The 27,022-nt window shown below is 41.5% G+C and overlaps 1 protein-coding gene across 1 annotated transcript in view; it reads left to right on the top strand.

Annotated features, from left to right (window-relative positions):
- Window positions 1-25,551, top strand: part of LOC134349917 (uncharacterized) — a 41,785-nt gene extending 16,234 nt beyond the window's left edge. Inside the window, exons 6-14 of the mRNA XM_063054874.1 lie at window positions 158-352; window positions 3,461-3,602; window positions 5,031-5,118; window positions 9,858-9,952; window positions 11,664-11,818; window positions 21,112-21,295; window positions 23,480-23,592; window positions 24,428-24,521; window positions 25,546-25,551. Coding sequence (XP_062910944.1) covers window positions 158-352; window positions 3,461-3,602; window positions 5,031-5,118; window positions 9,858-9,952; window positions 11,664-11,818; window positions 21,112-21,295; window positions 23,480-23,592; window positions 24,428-24,521; window positions 25,546-25,551 — 1,072 coding nt within the window. The remainder of the gene's footprint in view (window positions 1-157; window positions 353-3,460; window positions 3,603-5,030; window positions 5,119-9,857; window positions 9,953-11,663; window positions 11,819-21,111; window positions 21,296-23,479; window positions 23,593-24,427; window positions 24,522-25,545) is intronic.
- Window positions 25,552-27,022: the final 1,471 nt, after the last annotated feature.

The following is a 27,022-nucleotide window of genomic DNA, read 5'->3' as shown; positions in this document are numbered from 1 at the left end:
CATTTCTCAGTACTATAGCCCATGTTCTCTGAGATTTCTAGTACTTAGCTATTCATTGACATTTTAGTTGAGCTGTCCTTAGATTATTGTGTAGCTTATAATCTTTGGCATGGTACTGACTAACTGCCATGTGTTTGTTCTGTTTCCCACCCTTCAGTCATGAGTTGTTCAATATGTTTGAAACACAGTCCGTAGAAAGGAGCAGCTACAGCAGCGGCAAAGTGGCGAGGATCTCCAGTCACCACAAAGTTCTGTCAGCCCGACGTCCTGTAGGTGCATCTCTAAGCAGAGTAGAGGGATCATCTGGAGTTAAGGAGCTGTGTAAACCCACCATCCCACCCAGCTTTACCAGGTAAAGGGGTCCTCTGTTCTCTTCATGGGTTTCTGCTTCATGCAGTCAGCAGTACTCCTGCCTCTGAGTCAGAAAATTAAGCACATTTGATTGACACCCTTAGGCTGACAGTTTCCATCAGTTCCTATATGATCAGTTCACTACAATGTCCTGGGCTAAAGACCCAGTTCCTGTGATCTATTGTTCTATGCTAGATGGGACAACTAATTTCTGGTGCGATAAAAAAATCGAGTCCCTCTTTAACCTTGTAAGTGAATGGTCCCATGACACCATCCAAAAATACAGTGAGAATTTTCCCTGGTCTCCACGTCAATGTGTATATGATGCACCATTTGATGCAACTATCTCCAAAGCACATTATTTGACAATTTATTTCATTGCCATTCTTGGAAGTGAAATACAAGATTTTTTCTTCGGACAAAAATTATCTATCTGCCACGTCGAGACTTTGTGAAGGAAAATTGTTTCTACAAACCAAAGCTCAGAGGAACAAATTGCTCAAAGAGATTTAAAAGGAAGTCACCTGCTTCTCTTATACATGTGACATCACATCCCCATACTCTATGTTAACAGGAAGGGCTGGTGACAGACTGAAGCAGAAAGCAGCAAAATGTTTTAGTCATTTTGAAAAGCCAAGATAGATAAGCTAAGAAAGAATTTAGCTTGATGTAGAACCCTCAGGACTTCAGTGTTACATTTGAAAAGTCATCACTGCTGCAACATAAATCAATTGGCACAGCCAATTTTCACGAAACCAGCTTCTACAAACTGCACATAAAATGAATGACAAGTTAATTGCTTTGAGGAAGGCATGTAGTTCATGACAGCAGGGCTTTATTCAAGGAAGAGAAGAGCAGTTTTACCCAGTAATGGGGACTTTTGGTCTTGAGTTAATGTCATTTCTGAAAGACAACACCAGCAGCTTTACAGCCCTCTTCTAATAGTGCAGTACAGATCGAAATGAGCTGGATACCCAGATCCAATTGAGCTGGATACCCAGATCCATAGCAAGGACAATGTTTGAAGTGAAGAACCACAACTTACATTTGTATACTGTTCTTTAAACTGTTCCAAGGTGCTTTCAAACGAAATAATCAGAGGTAGGTCATGGGCCACATGATAATGCAAGCCTAAGACTTTCTTGAACCTGCCCATGAAGCCTGTCCTTTAAATGAACCAGGTCCCTAGTGTGAACTTCCTCAGTAATATGGCCCCAAGTTAATTGGTCATTGAGAATTGTCCCATGATTAGACGAGGGTTAAATCAGGAGTTGCTGGGCTGTGTGGCTAGAAGGTCCAGAAGGGCCTGTTCCGTGCTATATCTCTAAATAAAATAAAGCCTGATCAGCAATGGCCTGGGCAGTGCAGGGTGATCCATTTATAACTCAAATGCCCCACCCATGGAACTACTTTCATTGGTGGCCAAGGGATGTCAAAACTCTCAGAAGCATTGAATGTTTGTAAATGTTTCAGGTATTCAACTGCATTCAAAAGGCTAACATGAAAGATGCTTAAATAACTTAGTAAACTTAACTCCAGAAAATGTGTCCTATTTAATGTTGAATTTGGAGGCACCTTCATGAAGTTTCACAGCTACTGACAACCCTGTGATTTCAGTCTCTGAGGCCGACGTGAAAGTATCCATCAGGAGGGTAAACACACGGTATGCATCCGACCCAGGCAAGTACTGCTGACTGTCACAACAGGTGAACAGCAGAGGCCATTTTATTAGTTCTTCACTCAGCCATGGAATATCAGGACAATGAAGATGTGAACTTCAGAATGCTCTTTATTACTTCAGCTCAGTGTCAATTAACTCCAAGAATTGGACCTCAATACCTCCTTGTATAACTGAATCCTCTATTTCCTCTCTTGTAGACCCTAGTCAGTAAGGCCTGGCAACAACATCCGCTCCCCAATCAACATACCCCAGGTGCACCAAAAGGCTGTGTGCTTACCCCCCTACCCTACTGACTTTACACTTATGACTGTGAGGCTAAGTACAGCTCCAATGCCATATTTAAGTTTCCTGACGACACCACTATTGTTGGCTGAATCAATGGTGATGATGAATCAGCATATATGAAGATTGAAGATCTGGTTGGATGGTATCACAACAACAAAATCTCACTCAACGTCAGCAAAACCAAAGGGCTATGGAATCAATGAAAGACGGTACACAGCAGAATGGAAAAGCAACCAACTTGCAAAAGACGACGAACTGTGCAAATACAGAAAGAAAAAAATAACTGTAATAATAAATGTGCAATAAATACTGAGAACATGAGATGAAGAGTCCTTGAAACTGAGTCCATAGGTTGTGAAAAGAGTTCAGTGATGGAGCGAGTAAAGTTATCCCCTCTGATTCAAGAGCCTGATGGTTGAGGGGTAATAACTGTTCCTGAACCTGGTGGTGTAGGTCCTGAAGCTCTTATACTTTCCTCCTGATGGCAACAGCGAGAAGAAAGCATTACCTTGATGATGGCTGCTGCTTTACTGTGATAGTGCTCCATGTAGGTGTGCCCAGTGGTGGAGACGGCTTTATCCGTGATGGACTGGGCTATATCCACGACATTTTGGAGGCTTTTCCATTCAAGGACGTTGGTATTTCCATACCAGACTGTGATGCAACTAGTCAATATACTCGCCACCACACACCTATAGAAGTTTGTCGTAGTTTTAGATGACATGATGAATCCTTGCAAAATACAGAGAAATTTGGAGGCACTGCATTATGACACTTAAATGTTGGACCCAGGACAGAATCTCTGAAATGATAACGAGAATGTTTGCTGCCTTACTTTACAGAAAACATGCATCATTGATAAATATTTAATGTGCAATATTTGGAAGTTCACGTACCAGTCAGGAAGCATCTGTGGAGATAGAGGCAACTAGCATTTCAAGTTGCTACCTTTCCCCCTTTCAGCATTTTCTACTGATCCTTCCAAATGGTCTGTTTCATGAACGAAATTATTGAATGGTTGGCAAACAAAATGCATCTGATCTGAATGAAGAAGGCAGTGAGCTATTTTAATTCATGGCTGGTCAGTGCTTTCTTAATTGCTGGTAGGAGCCTGGCATCTCGGCATGAATTTTTATGTTGCAGGTCGGTTTATGTGGAAGAGCTGGATGTGCTGGTCCTTGCTGCTGACAATGGTAATATTTATCTTTGGGGCTTCGATGACTCTCTGTGTAGTATTCTCAAGATGATGCCTTCAAAAAGGACTCAAGAGCAGAATAACACAAAGGTAAGAGAGAACCAGAGATAGCTTGACATCTCTAGTGTATCAAGTGAACAGTTGTGACCTGCATTCTGAACACTGATTAACAAAGCTGACAATTCAAAGGCATGTTACATAATTTGAGAATGGGCTTGCACTGATTAGCTGGTCAGTGGTAGATAGCACTTTATCTACCCAAGCGATTCCAATAAATGTTGAGTAACCCTGTAGCACAGCAGTCCAGTTGTCTCATAGCTCCAGGGTTCTGGGTCCAATGCCAATCTAAGGCAGTGTCTGTGCAGATTTTGCATGTTCTGTATGAGACCACATGGGCTTCCTCTAGGTGCTCCGTTTTTCCCCAGCATTGTAAAAACATGTCCGATGGTTAATTAGTGACTGTAAATTATCCCTTAGTTCATGATGACAGATCAAGGGAAGTTGATCAGCATGTTTTGGGGAGGCAGGGGTAAAGTAAATAAGGAGATTGGGAGGAGACTAACGGGATTGCTTCACTGGAAAATGGCGTGGAACTAGTGAGCCAAGTGACCTCCTTTGCTGTTACAAGTATGATCACATCAAGCTCAAATTTCACAGCACACTCATCCATTTGAAGGAGCGCACCTTCAGTCTTCTTCTTGGGCCCTTAGCTCCCAATGGAACATAGGCTATTGATGTCCTCTGTTTCCATTGTCCAAAGTTGAAGGTACGGTTGAAGTTCATCAAAGTTTCTGTATTCCATTGTATCCACCGTACAGGGGATTGGCTTACATAGCTTCACCTGAGCCCTGCCGACTGGCCTTACCCATTTCCACCTCTTGTGATGGGCACGTAGGGTTGGACTTTGAGAGACGCAGCTTCCGTACTGAGGCTTTTAAATAGTAGACATTGATTAATGATACATGCTTTCTGTTAAGGTGAGTAAAACAGCAGTGCTTGAAGATTGAGAAGCTTCAGGGAGAGTTTTGCAGTGGGAAAGATTAACTGGTGAATGTCCTTCAAGTGGAAATAGGAATTAGACAAGGAACCTCTAAACTGGCTGTACTTTATCTGAATGAAGACAGAACAATGAGAGAAGGCATAGAAAGCCATAATTTAAGATAAGTAATAAAAGAAAGCTGTAGTACACACTGTGTAGTGGTATTCAGGTTGCATTGTTTTGCATGTAATGAAAGCCAAGGCCCATTGTTAGCAGGTCCTTCCGTCCAAGCAGATCTTTAATGGGTCAAGCAATGCTTTCAAACTTGTCTTCCATCCAGACTTATTTATGAAATGAAAGGGTGGCCAGTGTGACCCTAGACGTCTAGTTTAGGCATACTGTGTGTAGAAGCTCAGCTTGGCAATAGGATCTCAAGGCATTTGCTACTAAAAATTAGAAGGAATTATTTATTACATAGGACTTGGGTTTGAAGCACAAACTCAAATTCATCTCATGCAATTCCTTTGACTTTTTCCTAGACTTTTGAGTACTTTTCCAAGCAGAGTGCTGACAGACAATGCAGTCCCCTTGAAGAGGAGAACGTTTTGGTTACTAACCGTGTTTCAGGTAGAAGGGAATCTTTACTGGTTATTTCACGTTAGTTTGTGATAATAGGACCAGTAGTGTATAGAGCACTCTAAGTTTTAGTTGTAAAGTTTGACATAACTCTTCAGTTTATCAATGTAATTCCCCTGGAAATAACTACAATGTTTTGTTTAATGTATGGTTTTATTAACTTGTGCAGCTACATTGCTGACATGTACTGAGTATCTGAGTCCCTCAGTTCCTAATCAATCTTATCTCCCAGAACTGAGGCTTGTTTACAGTTGCTACTTTAGGTTTAACTATATTGCAAATAATTTTCATTATTACTACTTGTATTTTTTTACAACATTGCTCTGTCATAGTTACACAATGCTGTGTTATATTAAAGTTGCATACAGGATGATGGTGAATATTGGTAGCTTGAGTTGAGGCGTTTGATATTATGGTGTTCACCGAGCTTGGCAATTAGCTTGCAGACTTTTCATCAGCAGTTGAGGTGACATCTTCAGTGGACGGTTTCTCTCTGGGAGTGCTTGAGTTTATATAGGCCGCCGTTCGCTTGCCTTGGTCCTGATTGACTATCCCTTCAGTTGACCTTTGAATTCTTTTGGCTCGCATTTCTTTAGCTCTTAAGGGTTTGTAGATGGTGTCTATTTCAATATGTTTGTTTATGGAGTTATCAGAAGAGACCATGCTTCTGAAAATTCTCATGCCTGCTTCATGTTTCCTTGAGCCAGAACCTTCCGTGGTGTTCCAGTTGAGGACAGAAAGTCCACACAGACATTTCTCAACCGCATTGAAATGCTTCACCTTGCCCTATGTCAAGAATATCTCAGAAATGACAGCTTGACTGCTCGAACCACTCAGCATCACAATCGCTCACAAGCCAATGGTGACTCTAAGGAAGCTTGTCTCAAGAATCGAGGTACCATAAAGACAACCGACAAAACCAATGTGGTGTACAGGATCACCTGTGGAGACTGCAACAAGAACCACATTGGCCAGACAGGATATAAACTCTCAACTCGTTTAAGGGAACACAACCTGGTGGTACAGAGGCATGATCCACTAGTACATGAAGACTAAGAAGGACACCACTTTAACTGGGACATCGAGGAGTTTCTGGCACCGGAAAACACAAAGCAGGCACGTGAACTTCCTTGTGATTCTTCTTCTGATAACTCTGTAAACAAACATCAAAATAAACGGCGTCTACAAACTCCTAAGGGCCAAAGAAACACGAACCAACAGAATTCAAAGAGCACTGAAGGGATAGCTAATCAGGACAAGGCAAGTGAACGGGGGCCTATATAAACACAAGCGCACCCAGAAAGAAACACCAACAACTGAGGACTGAGGATGTCACCTTGACTGGTGATGAAATGTCTGCAAGCTAATTGCCAAGCTCAGCGAACACCACAACAACAAAGTCACATGTACTTACCCCAGTTCTAAGCCCTGGAATTTTCTTTACAAATCTTATCCTCATCACTCATTCCACTTTTAGCAAACTCATTAACCAAACTTCTTATCCTGTATCATATGTTATTATAGATCACAGGCCTTTTGGCTTAATGTGTCAATGCCAATCATCAAGTATTAATCCAATTTACCGGTAGCAGGTCCATAGCTCTCTGTGACTTAGCAATTCAAATGTTCATTTAATAATTCTTAAACGTTGTGGGAGGATCTGCCTCCATCATCCTCTCAGGCAGTGTGTTGTCAATTTCAATCAACCACCCACTGGGAAAAATGTTCTTCATCTGATTCATTCTAAACTCTTAGCCCTTCTCTAAATTGATGTACTGATATGGGAAAAACGTCACTACCTACCTAATCCATTTATGTCCCAGACATGGCTTGTTATCAAATATGTCTGATGATACCCTATGAAAAAGGTCAAGGTACATAATTATACAAATGACGTCTTCAAATGTAAGTCAACATTTTTCTTGATTGTAAGAAAGGAAGTCATTTTCCCTTCTTGGAGTTTTTGAGAACTATTTTTTGCTGAGCTTTTTAGTCTCTTTCTTTGCTTCCTTTGAACCCAGTCGATGTTTTGTTCATGGTTCATCGACAGGACGTGTTCCTGGGTGATCTCAATGAGTGAAGATCAATCATTACACAGTGCTGGAGAGGAAACTCTTTAGATTTGAGAGACATTTAGATATGGCATTTGTGTATAAGAAATATGAACAGAATTAGGCCACTTGGCTCATCAAGTATGCTCCGCTGTTCTGTTGTGGCTAATTTATGATGCCTCTCAATCCATTCTGTCTAGACCTTTCAATAGATGATAGGTTTCAAACAGTTCCCCCTCATTCTTTTAAACTCCAGTGAGTACAGGCCCAGGGCCATCAAATGCTCCTCATATGTTAACTCTTTCATTCCCAGAATCAATCTCGTGAACTCTTCTGGACCCTTTTCAATGCCAGCACATCATTTCTTAGATAAGAGGCCCAAAACTAATCACAATACACCAAGTGTGGTCTGACCATGCGTTATAAAATCTCAGCATGACATATTTGCTCTTATGTTCTATTCCTCTCAAAATGAATGCTAACATTGCATTTTACCTCCTTACCACTGACTCAACCTGTAAGTTAAACTTTAGGGAAGCCAACATAAGGACTCCCAAACCCCTTTGCAAGTCATGCTTTTGAATTTTTGCCCCATTTTAAAAATAGTCTATGCCTTTATTCCTTCTTCTAAAGTGCATGACCATAGACTTCCCTAAACTATATTCTATCTATCACTTCCTTGAACATTATCCTAATCTGTCTAAATCTGTCTGCAGACTTCCTACTTCCTCAATGCTACCTGTCCCGCTGTATATCATCTACAAATTTGGCCACAAAGCCATCAGTTCCATCTTCCAAATCACGGCCATACATATAATGTGAAAAGAAGTGGTCCCAACACCGATCCCTGCAGAACCCCACTAGTCATTGGCTATCAACCAGAAAACACCCTCTTTATTCCCACTCTTTTCCTCCTGCCAGTCAGCCAATCTTCTATCCATGCTAGTATCTTTCCTGTAATACCACGAGCTCCTATCGTGCTAAACAGACTCATGTATGGCACTTTGTCAAAAACTTCTGTAAATTCAAGTAAACAGCATCCACTGGCTCTCCTTTGTTTATCCTGCCTGTTATTTCCTCTAAGGATTCCAACAGATTTGTCAGGCAAAACTTCCCCTTAAGAAAACCATGCTGTTTTTGGCCTAATTTATTACGTGCCTCAAAATACCCGGTAATCTCATCCTTAATAATAAACTCCAAGATCTTTATGATCACTGAAGTCAGGCTAACTGGCTTACAGTTTTATTTATTTTACCTTCCTCCCTTCTTAAAGAGTGGAATGATATTTGCAACTTTCCAGTCCTCATGAAACATCCCAGAATCTAGTGATTCCTGAGGCATCATTACTAATGCCTCCACGATCTCTTTAGCTACCTTTCTGAACGCAGGGGAGGAGTCTACTTGGTTCAGGTCATCATCTAACTTAAGGCCTTTCAGTTTCCCAAGTACCTTCTTCTTCATAATAGCAACTACACTCACTCCTGCCCCCTGATACTCCTCAATTTCTGGCACACTGCTAACATCTTCCACAGTGAAAACTGATGCAAAATACTTAAGTTGAACTGCTATTTCCTTGTTCACATTATTACCTCACCAGCATCATTTTCTAGTAGCCCGATATCCACTCTCACCTGTCTTTTACTTTTTATATGTCTGAAAAAAAATGTTGGTATCCTCTTTCATTGGCTAGTTATCCTTCATATTTTATCTTTTCTCTCCTTATGGCTTTTTTAGATGTTGGTTTGCTATTGGTTTTTAAAAGCTTCCCAATCCTCTGTCTTCCCACTAATTTTTACCATATTAAATGCCCTCCCATTTCCCTTTATGCTGTCTTTGACTTCCCTGGTCAGCCTCATTTGCCTCATCCTCCCCTTAGCATATTTCTTCATCTCTAGGATATATTTTCCTGAGCCTTCCGAGCTTCCCCCAGAAATTCCAGCCTTTACTGTTCTGCCTTCGTTTCTGTTAGTGTTTCCTTCCCATCAACTTTGGCTAGCTGCTCTCTCATGCCTCTGTAATTCCCTTTACTCCACAGTCCAGAGAGATTAAGGGAGGATTGAGCTTTCTCTTTTTCATAGCCACACAGATGAATCAACCTTATAATGAATGAACAATAATCCCTGTCCTTGGTGTCACATCAACATTGCTGCAGTTCTACTCACTCTCCCCTTCTCTTGAATGACACAAGGCTGGAAATGCTAGTTCATAATTTCTTTGGTTGGTGATTTGACTATTGGAATGCTTACTAGTTTTCCCAACCCTGACCATTAATACAGTGATGCACTTGCATAATCCAGCAGGGGTCACCGATTAGGAATCAGAATAGAATCCCAATATAATTGCTGATCCTACTTTTGACCAGACTGCTGCATACACCACCGACCTCTCTGTTGTGTTTTACAGGAATATTTGAAAGAGTATTGGGTGTTTGTTTGTCCCTCCTGATCCACTTTGACTTTCCTGATGCCATGGCTCACTGCTGTATCTGACAGATATATCCTTTTTCTCTCCTTCGTTGTGATTTAAGAAGAACTGTTTGTTGCTGAGTTTTATTTTCCTTTGGTCTTGTTTCCTTAATAGAACTTGAAGGGAGTCATTCAGGCTATGGGGAGAATAAAACAAAGTTAAAGTAAATTCTTAGTTAATAACACAGCCTCAGTGGATTCTTTTCTCATGCAGGGTTTGTCTGTAAGAAGGTGTTGTCTCATCATGTTCAGCCTGTTGGAGGTATTGCTGTGGTTGGAAGAGATCAAGGCTACAACACTGACTACCTGGTGAGTTCACTGCTTTCTGCTCCTCTAACAGAAGACCTTAGAGGGTCAATGAACTTTAATACTCTTCAGCACTGAATGTGCAGATACCTAAACATTAAGAGTATCATTGGGGTAGGTGATGATGGTGCCGGTAGGTTGGTTCTTGATGACTCAACATCTCTGTAACCAAAAGGAAGGGCACAGTTGGTTAGGTACTGATGTAATAATTTTGAATTTGTAATTAGCCCAGATCGTTGGAACTGACGTATCTTCTTGCTGTTGATGGTGAACCTCTGAAGGGAATGGTGGTGATGTAATCTCAGCAAACATGGACTTGGGTCATAAGACTGCCCCTAGTCACAGACAGTCAGGACCAAGGGAAAAATTCTATAACAACTTAGGAAAAAAATTCATACTGAGGTAATGGATAATGGACTTAGGGCACATTGTTGAAGTAGAAGAGAAATCTGTGTTTATTTCATTTCTGCCCATCACTTATGCTGGGGAATCTGCACAAAAGACGTTGTGCTGGATTGGACCTGGAACTGAGACAGCTTAGAACATAGAACATAGAAATCTACAGCACATTACAAGCCTTTCGGCCCACAATGTTGTGCCGAGCTTGTCAAAAGGTTTCAGTCCCATTAGCCCCATATTCAGTTTCCCACTAAGGGATCTCCTGAAGCAAATTAGAACTTTGTTTGCAGGTCGGTGATGAGCAGGACATCTCACCATTGCCCATATATTATAACATAGAACAGTACAGCGCAGGAGCAAATCCTACGGCCTGCATTGTTTGTGCCAACCATGATGCCAACAATGCCATCAGATCTGTTTCTACTACTTCCCCTAGGTCCTAAGTATTCCTGGCACCCGTCACTCTGTAAAACAAACCTTGTCTTGTAAATCTCCTGTAAAATGCTGCTGATTAACCTTAACCTCCAGGTCCACAACCTAGTTGAAAGGATTGCAGGCTTGCATGCCTCAATGACCTGGAAAGTTAGGATGGCTGGAGTCAGGGTCATGTGCTTTGGCTCTTGGTAGGGTCACCCATGCCAAACAGGTCAAAGAGTGGAGGCCAGAGTAAGAGAGGTTCACTGGTCCTCCAGGTTCGGTGGTTCAGCTCAGCGATAACAACCCTGACTGGTAAAATAAAGTTGTTATGGAAATAGCAGTTGATCTGTATCTGTGTGCGACTGAGAACGGTGAACCACACCTGAGGCATAATAGAGAAGATGGCCAAAGACGGACAGAGATAGAGGGCCTTTATTGCTGCCCTAAATGCCACCAGTGTAGCGGGCAGTAAGTATGCCCTCTAATATTTGACATTTCCACTCTGCGGATAATTGTGGACCATTGACACACCTGTAGTGCCTGATTGAAGGGAGTAACAGCTTCCATGTATGAAATTAATGCAAATCTTCAAAAGGTTGTCATCTATATTAATATGAATGTGCTGTGTTAATAATCGCAGGAATTTAAGTGAGTGTGGAGTAAACTATTCATCTATCCCAAATGTGTTTGCCCTGAGAGAGTCCTTAGGACAGTGTGGTGGCACTGTCATCTGGCATCTTAAATAATACCATGCCTGACTTGTTTTGGTCTGATGGAACTGTGCAGAGGAAATAGCATTGGTTTTCAAAGCCCCATATGAAAGCAAAATTGTTAGTTTGTCTTTCAGATGTGACTATTCACTGCCTTTCTCTTCATTCTGCTGTTGAATGTTTGACAGATTTCTGGTGGTTGGGACAGGCATCTATGTGTGTGGGATCTGCAAACGGGTGTGTTGTACAACACATTCTCCAACACTGCGCCAGGTGAGGGTGGCAATGTACAGGAGCTGGCCTGTGACGGTGCCATTTTAGATCTTGCCTACAACCCAAAACGGTGAGTTGTGGTCCATTTAAAAAATATTTCCATGAGTCTGTCTGAACCCACAGTCAGCTTTCTAAACAGCTGGCCCCCAAGGACAATTGAACTGTTAAACAATGTGGTTATACAACTGCAAATGCAGGAATGTAACACAAGCACATTTAAAAAATATTCACAAAGAATTCAATCACCACATAAAGCCAAAAAGTAAACTTGTGAATACATCAAACAATAAGGAAGGTAAATAACTTATTATTATATTGTCAAGTGCTTGCAAAACAAGAATAGGAAATATTTTTGCAATTGTGGAAAAAAAATCTGCAAATGCAGGAAATTGAAAATAAAATAGCTAATTTTGGAAGTACTCAGCCGGTCAGGCCACATCTGTGACAAAGAAACAGTTAATGTTTCTGGTCGTCCTGACCTACTGACTATTTCACCATTTCTGTTTTATTTCTGCAAATGCATTGGTCTGTGGCGAAGATTCATGGGTATCTGTCACAGGATGTGGATATCACTGGCAAGATGGTGTTACTCACCCATCTTTAATGCCCTTAAAATGAGGAAGTAGCTGAGTAACCATAGACAGTCACTCTGGAGTCACCTACAGGTTATAGTGGGTAAAGACAACAGATTTCTCTCCCTGAAGGACATTAGTGCAACAGATGTGTCTTTTTAGTGATTGGTCATCTCTTGATTACATAGAACATAGAAATCTACAGCACATTACAGGCCCTTCAGCCCACAATGGTGTGCCGACCATGTAACCTACTCTAGAAGCCGCCTAGAATTTTCCTACTGCATAGCTCTCTATTTTTCTAAGCTCCGTGTACCTATCTAAGAGTCTTAAAAAATGCTATTGCATCCTCCTCTATCACTGTAGCTGGCAGTGTATTCCACACACCCACCACTCTCTATGTAAAAAATCATACCTGCTCCAAGCACCTTAAAACTATGCCTCATCGTATTAGTCATTTCAGCCCCTGGAAAAGCCTCTGACTACCCACACGATCAATGCTTCTCATCATCTTATACACCTCTATCAGGTCACCTCTCATCCTCCGTCGCTTCAAGGAGAAAAGGCCAAGTTCACCCAACCTGTTCTTATAAGGCACACTCTCCAATCCAGGCAACATTCTTGTAAATCTCCTCTGTACTTTCTCTATGGTATCCACATCCTTCCAGTAGCGAGGTGACCATAGCAGAACATAGTACTCCGTGAGGTCTCACTGAGGTCTTATAAATCTGTAACATTACCTCACGGCTCTTGAACTCAATCCCAGAGTTGGTGAATGCCAACACACCATATGCCTTCTTAACAACACTACCAACATGCGCAGCAGCTTTGAGTGTCCTATGGACATGGACCCCAAGATCCCTCTGATCCTCCACACTGCCAAGAGTCTTACCATTAGTATTATATTCTGTTTTCAAATTTGACCTACGAGTTCACAATTATCTGCGTTGAAATCCATCTGCCACTTCTCAGCCTGGTTCTGCATCCTAACGATGTCCCACTGTAACTTCTGACAGCCCTTGAGCCTATCCACAACACCACCAACTTTTGTGTCATCAGCAAACTTAGTATCCCACCCTTCTACTTCCTCATCCAGGTCATTTATAAAAAATCACAAAGAGGAGGGGTCCCAGAACAGATCCCTACAGAACACCACTGGTCACTGACTTCCATGCAGAATACGAACCAACTACAACCACCCTTTGTCTTCTGTGGGCAAGCCAATTCTGGATCCACAATGCAAGGTCTCCTTGGTTCTCATGCCTCCTTACTTTCTGAATGAGCCTCACTTGGGGAACCTTATCAAATGTCTTACTGAAATCTATATATACTACATCCACTGCTCTACCTTCATTAATGTGTTTTGTTACATCCTCAAAGAATTCAATCAGGCTCGTAAGGCATAACCTGCACTTAACAAAGCTAAGCTAACTATACCTAATCAGATTATGTCTCTCCAAATGCTCATAAATCCTGCCCTTCAAGATCTTCTCCAACAACTTGCCCCCTACTGAAATAAGACTCACTGGTTTATAATTTCCTGGGTTATCTCTACTCCCTTTCTTGAACAGGGGAAAAGCATTTGCAACCCTCCGATCCTCTGGTACATCTCCATGCAAAGATCATCACCAAAGGCTCAGCAATCTCCTCCCTCATTTTCCACAGTGGCTTGGGGTATATCTCATCTGGACTCAGTTTATCTAACTTAACACTTTTCAAAAGCTCCAGCACATCCTCTTTCTTAATGTCTATATGCTCAAGCGTTTCAGTCAACTGTAAGTCATCCCCACAATTGTCAAGCTCCTTTTCCCTGGTAAATACTGAAGCAAAGTATTTATTAAGTACCTCCGCTACCTCCTCCGACTCCATGTATACATTTGCATGGTCGGTGATGCAAAGGGACTTGGGATTCCTTGTGTAGAATACTCTAAAGATTAACTTGCAGGTCGAGTCGATGGTGAGGAAGGCAAATGCCATGTTAGTATTCATTTCAAGAGGTCTAGAATACAAGAGCAAGGATGTGATGCTGAGGCTTTATAAGGCACTGGTGAGGCCTCACCTTGAGTATTGTGAACAGTTTTGGGCCGTTCATCTTAGAAAAGATATGCTGGCATTGGAGAGGGTCCAGAGGAGGTTCACCAGGATAATTCCCGGAATGAAAGGGTTATCATACAAGGAACATTTGATAGCTCTGGGTCTATACTCGCTGGAATTCAGAAGGATGATAGGGGATCTCATTGAAAACTTTTGAATGATGGAACACCTAGACAGAATAGATGTTGAAAAGATGATTCCAATGGTGGGAGATTAAAGGATGAGAGAGCTCAGCCTCAGGATAGAGGGGCGCCCTTTCAAAGTAGAGATACGGAGAAATTTCTTTCGCCGAAGGGTGGTGAATTTGTGGAATTTGTTGCCATGTACAGCTGTGGAGGCCAGGTCATGGGTGTATTTAAGGCAGACATTGATAGGCTCTTGATTGGACAGGGCATCAAAGGTTACGGGGAGAAGGCCAGGATCTAGGGTTGAAGTGGAGAGAAAAAAAGGATCAGCCATGATTGAATGACAGAGCAGATTCAATGGGTCAGATGGCCTAGTTCTGCTCCTATGTCTTATGGTCTTTCCACTATCGCACCTGATTGGTCCTATTCTCACATGGCTCATCATCTTGCTCTTCACATATTTGTAGAATGCCTTGGAGTTTTCCTTAATCCTGCTCACCAAAGCCTTCTCGTGACCCCTTCTATTTCTCCTAATTTCATACTTAAGCTCCTTGCAACCTTGTAATTTTCTAGAGCTCGATCAGTAGCTAATTTCTTGAACCTTTCATAAGCTTTTCTTTCCTTCTTAACTAGATTTACTACATCCTTTGTACACCTTGGTCCTTTTACCCTACCATCATTTCCCCACCTCAATGGAACATACCTATGCAGAATGCCATGCAAATGTTCCCTGGATATTTGCCATATTTCTGCCGTGCATTTCCCCAACTATGGACTTCTTTCAGTCATGACTCAGTGATGCCCACAACGTCATACTGACCAATCTCTAATTGCAGCACAAGTTCATCCACCTTATTCCGAGTGCTGTGTGCATTTAAGTACAGCACCTTCAGTCCTGCATTCTTCGCCCTTTTGAATTTTACCTCTGTAGTACAAATTAACTCTTTGTCTGTATTTGTACCTAATCATTGGGTAATACACATATAAACTTTTCATCTTTCACCCTTAACCCATAACCCCTATCGCTAGTCTCTCCCAACCTCAGTGGAAAAAACCTATTTTAATTTACCCTATCTATACCCCTTATAATTTTGTATACCTCTGTGAAATATCCCCTGAGTCTCTCATCCCTGCTCTCCCAGCTAATCCTTGCAAGGCGACTGTTTTAGAGCCCAAAGATTAATTGGCCTCAGTCTCGAATTTGGAGCATTGTGTGAAGTTCTGGTCACCTACCGACAGAAAGATATCAATAAGTTTGAAAGAGTGCGTGGAAAATTTACAGGGATGTTGCCAGGAACTGAGGACCTGTTTTTTTGGGGAAAGTTTGAATGGGTTTGGACTTCATTCCCTTGAGATGAACCTGTTGTTCAGAAGGAGATTTAAGCACCGTGCCAGATTGAAAAGGTCATGGTATCGAGGCCAGAAGCAAGAAGTGGTGGGGGCGGCGGGGGGTGGGGGGAGCTGCGGTTCAGATCACTGCTGTACAGCATTTACTGGGCTCTGTGCTGAACTATGGGACTCTCTTGCAGACTTCAGAAATGCTATTTGCTTACAGTTACTGATTGCATAATAGTTTTTTTGCAGTGCAGCTTGGGTGTTAGATGGTCTTTTTTATTGGATATTTTATTATTTTGTTTATGGGGTCTTTTTGACCCCCATGCAAGGCTTACTGAGAAAGTAAGGAGGCATGGGATCCAAGGGGACCTTGCTATGTGAATTCAGAATCGGCTTGCTCACAGAAGGCAAAGAGGGGCAGTAGATGGGCCATATTCTGCATGGAGGTCAGTGACCAGTGGGGTGCCTCAGGGATCTGTTCTGGGACCCCTTCTCTTTGTGATTTTTATAAATGACCTAGATGAAGAAGTGGAGGGATGGGTTAGTAAATTTGCTGATGCCACAAAGTTTAGTATGGAAGCCTGTCAGAGGTTACAGCGGGACATTGATAGGATGCAAAACTGGGCTGAGAAGCGGCAGGTGGAGTTCAACCCAGATAAGTATGAGGTGATTCATTTTGGTAGGTCAAATATGATGGCAGAATGTAGTATTAATGGTAAGACTCTTGGCAGTGTGGAGGATCAGCGGGATCTTGGGTTCCGTGTCCATAGGACACTCAAAGCTGCTGCGCAGGTTGACTCTGTGGTTAAGAAGGCATATGGTGCATTGGCCTTCATCAACCAAGGGATTGAGTTTAAGAGTCGAGAGATAATGTTACAACTATATAGGACCCTGGTGAGACCCCACTTGAAGTACTGTGCTCAGTTCTAGTCACCTCACTGCAGGAAGGATAAGGAAACCATAGAAAGGGTGCAGAGGAGATTTACAAGGATGTTTCCTGGATTGGGGAGCATGCCTCATGAGAATAGGTTGAGTGAACTCGGCCTTTTCTCCTTGGAGCGGTGGAGGATAGGGGTATATATGATGATGAGAAGCATTGATTGTGTGGATAGTCAGAGACTTTTTCCCGGGGCTGAAATGGCTAACCGAGTGGGCACAGTTTTAAGGTGCTTGGAAGCAGGTACAGAGGAGATGTCAAGGGTAAGTTTTTTTACACAGAGAGTGGTGAGTATGTGGAATGGGCTGCTGGCAATGGTGGTGGAGGCAGATATGATAGGGTCTTTTAAGAGACTCCCAGATAGGCACATGGAGCTTAGAAAAATTGAGGTCTATGAGTAGTCCTAGGTAATTTCTAAAGTAAGTACATGTTTGGCACAGCTTTGTGGGCCGAATGGCCGGTATTGTGCTGTAGGTTTTCTATGTTTCTATGTTTTTATGGGCATGATGTGTTTTTTATTCTCTGCACATTGAGTGCACAACAGTCTTATATATAAATAGATACAGATCTTCTGGGTATATTTGTTTTTCATGGCTGCCTGTTAGGAGATGAATCTCCAGGTTACATAACATTTACATATTTTGATAATTGTACTTTGAACTTTGGATATTAGGGAATTAAGGAGTTGATGGGGATGCAAGAAGAAACATGAGATTGATGTAGAAGTTGTGTTTGAATGTCAACATGGGTGCAATGAACTGAAGAGCCTGTTTCTGTGTGTATGACTCTATAAGTGTAAGGGCTGAACATGTTATTAAACTTAGACCTGAGAGATGGGCATAATATACTCATTCCCCTATTGTAATCTCTTTGCCTTTCTCTGTGAGTAACAATGGTCATAAAACATAGGACCTCTGTTTGTAGTCACCCTCCTTCAAAGGGTTGAAATCACCTCCTCATTCAGGTGTTGATCCCAACCCGTTTTCCTGGAATTTATCCACCCACCTCCCTCACTCTATCCTTCTTTCCATCCCAGCCTCTCAAAGGGAAACATGAAGGGCAGGGACTAACCTCTTGAGAACTAAACTTTGACAAAGACAGTGACTGGAGGTATATAAGCAACTAATCTTGGGTAAACAAAAATTAAAATCGTAGGTACCTTATATATTGAAAAGCAATTTGAAACTAGAAGCCTGTCTATTGCCAGGCCACCGCTTGAATCCCAGAGTATACACAGTGGTAAGTATTCATCTGGTTGCTATGGATTCCAAGTTGCAGTTTGTGTTATTAGCAAACAAATGATTAACAGGTAATGGGATTCACATGACAGACTCCAATAAATGAGCAAAGCCTGTCAAAAAGTGATAAAGGATTTATTGCAACCAATTTCACTGTGCATACACAACTAAATTGGTTTGGAAAAAAAACACTCTTAAGCTTGATACTGAGCAATCTTTTTATTCTTTACTCCTGCTGCCAGACTCCCTGCTCAGGCATTGCACTGACTGAAGCCTTTCCAAATGCAGTTTCATTAACAGACAACTCTCAGCAAGTTGCCCAGTCTCCACACTTCCCCCAATGGTCACTCAATATCGATTTTCATGGACCTTAGCTATCCAAATAGATAATTTCACCATCATTTATGCAATTAATAAGTGAAAATATTCAAAGAAAATTAAAAGCAGGTTTTAAGGACTGCTCAATTATAAATGGCTTAATCTTTAGGTCAGAATCCGGTTGATTTTCACTGACATATGTTGTGAAATTTGTTACCTAGTGGTAGCAGTACAATGCTGCGTGGAGACTGCGAGCGATTTCTCATCAGTCTTGCAAAGACCCTGTCAAAGATCAATGTACATTTAATTTTTCATAGAGTCGTAGATCTCAACAGCACAGGAACAGGCCCTCAGCTCACTGAGTTCATGCCAAACTGTCCCTTCAACCTAGTCCTATATATTGTCTCACAATATATCTGACATTGAGCAGAAATTTCCTTCAGTTAAACTTTAGAAGGTCTCAAAACATTGATTTTGGCCTCCATTCATTAGCTACCAAACCCCATCTGTCTCTATTATCCATGATCCATGATGGAACTACCTGACTGAAAAGTAAAGGTCTTGCTTCAATTTAAGATGGTGTTGCAGTCCCACATCTTCTCCTATTTTAAGAGTACTTTTTCTTCATTGTCACCTGTGCCCATTCCTCTTCAATGACCTTGCAGATCAAATTTACACTTGCCCCTAGATTTTCTCCTTTTGCCTCATGGATAAATATAGGTTGTATTTTTAATCAAACCCTAAAACTCCTGGACCTTTGGCTGCTCTTCTTCAGTGAGAAGCCTTGAGTGCCTTTTCATTGTGAATCTTTCACATATAATACTAGGGGCAGCATGATAGCATAGTGGTTGGCACAGCGCTTCACAGTACCAGCATCCGGGGTTCAATTCCCACCAATGCCTGTAAGGAGTTTGTACGATCTCCATGTGACCACATAGGTATCTCCTAGGTGCTCCAGTTTCCTCCCACAGTGCAAAGACTTACCAGTTGGTAGGTTAATTGGTCATTGTAAATTGTCCCATGATTAGACTAGGATTGCTGAAAGACTTATTCTGCTCTGTATCTCAATAAATAAATAAATGACTCATACTGCAGATTCCTTAAAGTTATCAGAACAAAGACCTTCATCAGTCAAGGCTTGGTATGGGCCTGAAATATGAAACAATTTCCATTAGAGTAAGCTTCAGCACTGCTTGTGTGTTGCTAGTTCAAGAATAGATTATGAAGACACATTATACGCATCGATACCATAATGGTAATATGGAGCCCAGAAAGTGCCTTGCCAGAGGATTCTGAGATACAGGTTTCCCACGCCATCCGAAGGTAGAGCGTTCCTATGAAATGGTTTGTAAGCCGAAATGTTGTAAAGCGAAGAAGCAATTACCATTTATTTATATGGGAAAATTTTGTGAGCGTTCGCAGACCCAGAAATAACCTACCAAATCATGCCAAAAAACACATAAAACCTAAAATAACGGTAACATATAGTAAAAGCAGGAATGATATGATAAATACACAGCCTATATAAAGTAGAAATACTTTTCCACAATCATTGCCGGTACTGTTCTCCGAAGGGAAAATCTCACGCAAGTGCTGTCGGCAGAAAATCTCACACAAGGGCTGTTGGCAAAAACACTCTCTCCAGTAACCTTTAAGCTATGAAGCTACCAAATCATACCAAATAACATAAAAATACACAGCCGATATAAAGTAGAAGTAATGTATGTACAGTGCAGTATCACTTACTGGAATTGGGACAGCACCGAGGTGGTGTGTTAGGCTGAGTTGTCGGAGTTTGGCTGGTGCAGTGGCCCCCACCCTCCGGGCTGCCAACTGATACTGATCCGCGAAGTATGCAGGGGTCCAGCAGTAGCCAGGAGGCACACAGCACATCTTTAAGAAAAAAGCTGAAATAAACAAGCTAATTAATTAGGTGTCGCCCGACACGTAATTGTCGGCCCAGATCAGTGCCGATTGCCGATCGCATCGCCTCTGATCTGGGCTGACAATTACATGTCGGGCGACACCTAATTAATTAGCTTGTTTATTTCTGCTTTTTTCTTAAAGATGTGCCATGTGCCTCCCAGCTACTGCTGCGTTTTCCGCGAATTGGTATCTGTCCGTGTCCCGGGGGTTGGGGTGGTGGGACACTGGGGTGTCATCTCATCGTCGTCTATTTCCATTAGAGCAGGCGGCTCATCTTCTCCTATGACTGCCCGCCTCGATGTCGAAGGTCGAGGTTTATCCCCTAAACTGACATACCCTTTCAAAATTAAAGTCGTACTTTATCATTACTCATTCGGTTTCGATTGTTATCCTTTCCTCTTCCAATTGCATCAGCTCTTCATCTATCAGTTCTTAGTCATGGGATGCCAAAACCTCTTCAACAAACCAACCTACGTGTCATTGGCATGTAAAGGGAAACAAGTGTATCCAAAGAAATCTCACACAGTCACAGAGAGAGGGTGCGGAACTTCACACATACAGCACCTGAGGTTGGGATTGAACTTGGACCACTGGAGATGAGTGATGGTAATCCGGTAGCCACACTAGTGTACCGCCAATATGTTGAAGCTTCTGGGTTCACTAAATTTTTCTTTGCCAAGTAATTTAACCAAGGCCCCCTCACAAAGTAACCTGATTTATTCTTGTTGGTTATTAATTATCAGTTTGATTGATAATGAACAAAATATGTGTTGGCTGTTGGGAAGAGGATTCATTCAGAACCCCTTACTGTTTGTTAGGAATGAATTTGCCTATTCTTCAAGTGATGGGATGGTCTACATTCGCCACTTCAGCCCCATCACAAGTGAGATGAAACTGGTGAGTGTTCTTCAAGGTCACGAGGCTGACATCACTTCCATCTTGTGGCATTCCCTCTTAAATAAGTGGCTGAGTGGTTCAGAGGATGGGACTATCCGGATCTGGGTAAGTGCCTCACAAGGGACAATGGTATGGCCAAACCAGTTGAAGAAACTGGTTGTAAAGGGGAGTCAAGCTTGTTGTTATGTCATATCAAATACAGAGAGAGACCAGTAGAATGAAAAATATGCTTGCAGCAGTATCACAGACATGTAGTTTCAGACAGAATACAACAGGTAAGTTATACTAGACAGTGAAGAGAAAAAAACAATGCAAATCAATACATTAGTGGGAAAAAAAATACAATCAGAGATAAGTCCATAGTAGTTCAAGAGATGTTCTGTTGCTGAGGTAAAAAGCTGCATTTTTATAAATGCATTTCCTCCGTGCAATAAAAAGCACTTTACAGATGATGATGTGTATTAGAAGAGTAATTACCATTCTGTAGAGAAAAACTAACCAATCTGCACACAGTTAGGTCCCAAAAACACCACATGGGTAGTTATCCAGATTATTCAATTGCTAGATTGATTTTAGAGGAGGTTCAAATGTTGGCAGAGCATTGTGGGTTGAAGGGCCTGTACTGTGCTGTACTGCTCTATGTTCTATATTTTATTGTCTGCTGTAATAATGTGGCTTTGTGGATAAATACAACAGAAAGAAAAGTCCATTGCTATTTCTAAACTGCCACCTCATCCAAGTGATTCCTGTAATATAACACTCCCTCGGTACTGCAGTGAAATGTCAGGCAGGAATTACGCACTGAAATGGAGGTCAAAACCACTGTCTTCTGACACAGGCTGATGCATCAGAATGAGCAAATAGGCAGACCACATTACTATGCAATATACAGGCATTACATGGGCGAACTACTGTGGGCTACCAATGAAATGCATGTCTGGAATATATAAGACTACAGCACAGGAAGCGGCCCTCAGCCCACTATGCTATGCTAAACTAATTAAGCTAATGATGCCAATAGACTGTCCATATCCCTCCATTCTCTGCATATTCATGTGCCTGTTCAAGAGCCATTTAAAACACCTCTGGAGTATCTGCCTTCATAACCAGACACCTGTCACTTTTTGTGTAAATCCCTGCACATTGCCTCTAAACTTTCACCTTCTCACCTTAAATGCTTGCCTGGTAGTATTAGATATTTCGATCCTGGGAAAAAGATACCAGCTGTCTGCTCATTCTCTGAAGCCTTTAATAGGTCTGGATCGACCATGGATGTTGTGATATGAAAGCTAGTTCACAAGTAAGCCAGGGCAATACGATATGGAAAGCATGCTGTTGTCCATGCAGCAGGCACCTCCTCTCCATGCAGCTGATAAATACAGAGGAACTGCAGAGACCAATACAGTTTAGCACCAGCAGCGTTGCAGGAGTTGTCAGTCATTGCTGAACTCAACGTAGTACTGCCTCAGGGACTCCAGCTCTGGATTTTTCCTCACAATTTACTCCAGAAGTTTACCCCATGAGTGTGTATAGTCACAAGGCAGCAGAGGTTTGAGATCAGTGCCTTCCCTCTCCTAGGTGAGCTGTTAACCATGGCCAGTGAGCCCCGTCTGCCTGAACCGACTGGTTTTAAGGCACCAATAACCCACCTTTGCCCCTTCTCCTGTCAGTAGAAACTGTTCCACTGGGCTTAATAGCTAAGCCACACGTGAAGTCCTGGAGTTGGACTTGGTTGTCAAAGGCTATTTGTGGTGCATGCTATTGGGAGCATTTAAAAGATAGTGGGAGCTTGTCCCCACTACCACTGCAGCGGTGACAACCTGAAGGAACTAACTGTTGTTCATTCCATGCCGCCCATAATTTTCTAAACTTCTATTAGGTCTCCCATCAGCCTTAATTGCTCCAGAAGTAAGCAACTGCTCACAAGTCATGACCTCTAATTCCGTGCTGGCCACATGGCCAAGTGGTTAAGGCATTCGTCTAGTGATCTGAAGGTCGCTAATTCAAGCCTCAGCTGTGGCAGCGTGTTTGTGTCCTTGAGCAAGGCACTTAATCACATATTGCTCTAGTGTCTGTGTGAGGAGTGGCGCCCCACACAGGCTTCCAATCTGCACCTCGTAAGGCACGAAAATGCCCGATGGAGGCCTGTCGTGGTCTGAGTTAATTTTCCCTGCCTTCTAATCCAGGCAGCACCCTGATACAACTGTACTGAATTGCAATAGCATTATTAACATTCCGTACAGCAGTTGTGTGTTTCCCAACATTTAGCGGAATCTTTATTTGTGACAGAGTGAAGATGGAACCCAATGTGAGCAGCTCTTGGTCACACACCGAGCAGTTAATTGTCTTTGCATTGATCAGGTCAATGGCTGTATTATAGCTGGGATTCAAGAAAGAATGAGGTGAGTCTTGACAGTGTGGGAGGATGGATGGACTGATGGGGTTGCTGAGCATGGTACGTGACTGGCGTGAAAAAACCAGCGCATGTATGGGGTATTGCAAATGGTTGCATGCCATTTTTAATGTGATTATGAAGTGTGTCTATATTTGCTAATATCAAGCAGTGGGGGAGATATAACAAGTTTTAAAATTTCTGCTCATTTCAATTTGTCCATTTCTTCTCAGCCTGCAACTTACTAATGGCTTTTTCCCCCTGTGACTTCTGTGCCTTTTTTTTCTCTCTGGCTTGAACTGGTCATGTCTACCTGAACGTACACATTACCAAGTTAGAATCTGGTAAGAATTTTTAAATTCCCAGATGAACAAAAGCATAAAATGAAGTATATCCTTCGCATAGGGTATATCAGCTCTTGACCTGATGATGTTTAAAATTCTCATTATTGATTTTGGATCTCTCCATTGCCTCATCCCTCCCTCCTTTCAGAGCTACTATATAGTCCTTTTGGCAATGTTTCTCTATTTCCGGCTAGTGGCATGCTTCTCATATTCATCTCTCTCCCGTTAGTGGCTATTCCCGTATGTGACACCCAAAGTGTTTTCTTTTAGCCAGACTAACACTTAACTGCTCTAGAGTCTACATCTAGGTCTGTAGTCACTTACAGGCCAGACCAGGAAAGAATGAGTGGTATTGGTGAATCAGCTGAATTTTTACATTTATTTTATGGTAGCCTTTTAAAAAAAAGTAGCTTTTTAACAAGCTTATTGAAAACAATCCTTTTGATTTACTTGTAGTTTCTTCACCACTCTGCTTAATAACTTTCTTAAATATCTCCTCAGTGTTTATGATCCTGAAACATTTATAGAAGTGCAGAGAAATATTGGACACACTGATTCAATCTGTTCCATCATCCACATCCCTGAAAGAACCCAGGTAACTCAGCTCCTTCTGCAACAATACTATGACTCTTTTTGTCTTCTGGAACATTTTCTTCTCATCAGTAGAGTATGTTAGCACTGGGAATGAAGTACTTTTACAGTTGGAGCTATCTAGCACTTCCAGATCAGCTGCAATATGATTTTGACAAAGTTTATTAAACTTCTTCTGCACTGTTTAATCAAATATTCCTGAGTAGTGCTGTAGTGAATTGTAATAATCATTCAAAATCGAGGAAGGCATATTAGCACACTGGCCATTAGTCAAGTCACTAAGTTAAAAAATGTAAAACAGCAATATTATGCTCAAATTTTTTAAGACTTTGGTTTGACATCAGTTGGAGTACTGAATGCAATTCTAGACACCACACGTTAGGAAAGTTCTATTAGTGCCAAAAAGAATACAAAGGTTAACCAGGATGTTGCTGGAATGAAGTGTTTCACTTTTGAGGAGAGATTGGAGAAAATGGATCTATTATCACTGTAGCAGAGCAGGTTAAGAGAGATATAGATATAATAGATTGCAAAAACATTTCCTCTGTCAAAGGTAGATAAACCTTGAAGACAGATTAGTTTAAGGGGGAAAAGATTCAGGTGGATATTAGGAAACCATTGTCATACAGAGAGTGGTGAATACCTTGAATGCACTGTCTAAGAGAATGGTGGAAGCAGAGTATTTGACAATATTTAAGAAGCCTTTAGATGAGCACTTGAATCACTGAGGCAGAGGAGAGTATGGGCCTAGTGCTGGGAGACAAGATCAGTGTGGATTGGTGCACACTAGTCAGTATGGATGTAGTGGGCTGAATGTCCTACTTTCACACTGGATGACCAGAAATCAGCTAACAAGTGCAAATCACTAACATTGGTGGAGGGGAAACATATAAAGGTAGTAATGCAAAATATAATAGATTGTTATCTAAAATAACTTGTGTTAGCAAATGGCATTTCCTATCCAGTTTTGATTAACGCGCAGTGTTGGTGAGGAGTGTATTATTGATGTTGTCCATGTTTCCTTTCAGATGTAACAAACTGAAACCGATTAGAATTAAAAAGACATTTTCATTGTGGCTGAAAGATGAAAAACAAAGAATAATGTAAAGTTGTTATTACATTTTTAAAAACGTATATGACTAGGCTAAGACCATTTTTGATAAAATTAAAAGTCTGAGTTTCAAAGTTTCAGATGACCTAAGATTTGTAAATGGATTTAACAATGAAGGAATAATTTTAAGAGGTATGATTAAACCGACATATATATTTAAAAGTAAAACAGGTTGATGAAGATGTTACGAAATCCTTGGTACGTATTATAAACAGAGGCATAGAATACAAAAGCACTCATGTTATGCAGGACCTGTTAGGCTAGAGCTGGAATGTTGTGGCCAGCTCAAAGTACCACACATTCTGGAGGGCTCAAAGGGTAAGGAGATTTATTAGAATGTCACAACTTCCGACAGTATGTAACAGTTTCTTTCCCCAAGCCATCAGACTCCTCAATACCCAGAGCCTGGCCTGACACCATCCTACTATACCCTCTACTGTGCCTGCTGTCTTGTTTATTATTTATTGTAGTGCCTGCACTGTTTTGTGCACTTTATGCAGTCCTGGATAGAGCTGTAGTATTTCTGTACCAGCAGTTATGGTTGAAATGACAATAAAAAGTGACTTGACTTGACTTCACTTCACTTATAGGGGTAATTTAATAGTGTTTTCAATTACGGGTGTTATTGACAGTAGGCTGAAAAAAGTTAGTTTCACTGATTGGAGCATCAATAGCCATTGGACAGGGCAACATGGTTGGTGTAAAGCTAGAAGAAAGGCCAACTTTTTATGATCTGCATTCATTGTTTGAAAATACGGTGGTATCAAATTCAAATATAACTCCCAAAATGGAACTAGATGTATAATTGGAAAGAACATTATTACAGGGACAAAAAGGGTGTAATTTTGAAAATGCTTTGAGTCAGTCAGCACCTTAGCAGGTCGTATAATAACGTCCCGGATCATAACATCTGTTGTGTCACTTTCTCTTTTCGATTAGTAATTAGCATAAATTGGATACATTTAGTTATCGACCAATTGCCATTTAGTCCAATTCACACCATCAAAGTGGTTTGTAATTTTCAGCACCTCAAGGAACGTTCCATGCTAACAGCACCATGCTCATTTTTCAGTACATTACTGCATCCTGGGATCGCACACTGCGTGTCTGGAATGCTTACATCAAGTTACTTCCCAAAACCAAAGAAATTATGGAAAATGCAAGGAGTGGATGATGGAAAATGCAAAGAGTGCAAGAATTTGAGGGGAAATGTCAGCAGGTCTTCAAGTTCCTTGGTAGTGTTTCCATTTTGAAATTAGTTTTAACTTATTCGAAATGCAGCAAACTATGAAACTGTTAACTATTTAGTTATATCATTGCCATGACTAATTGAACAGAATGTGACTAGATGTTCCTGACTCCCAAAGTCCTTCATGCCTCCTAGAAGATACAAA

The sequence above is a fragment of the Mobula hypostoma genome, chromosome 7 (assembly GCF_963921235.1).
Source record: "Mobula hypostoma chromosome 7, sMobHyp1.1, whole genome shotgun sequence".
Taxonomy (NCBI): Eukaryota; Metazoa; Chordata; class Chondrichthyes; order Myliobatiformes; family Myliobatidae; genus Mobula; species Mobula hypostoma.
This window is presented reverse-complemented; position numbering and strand designations above follow the sequence as displayed.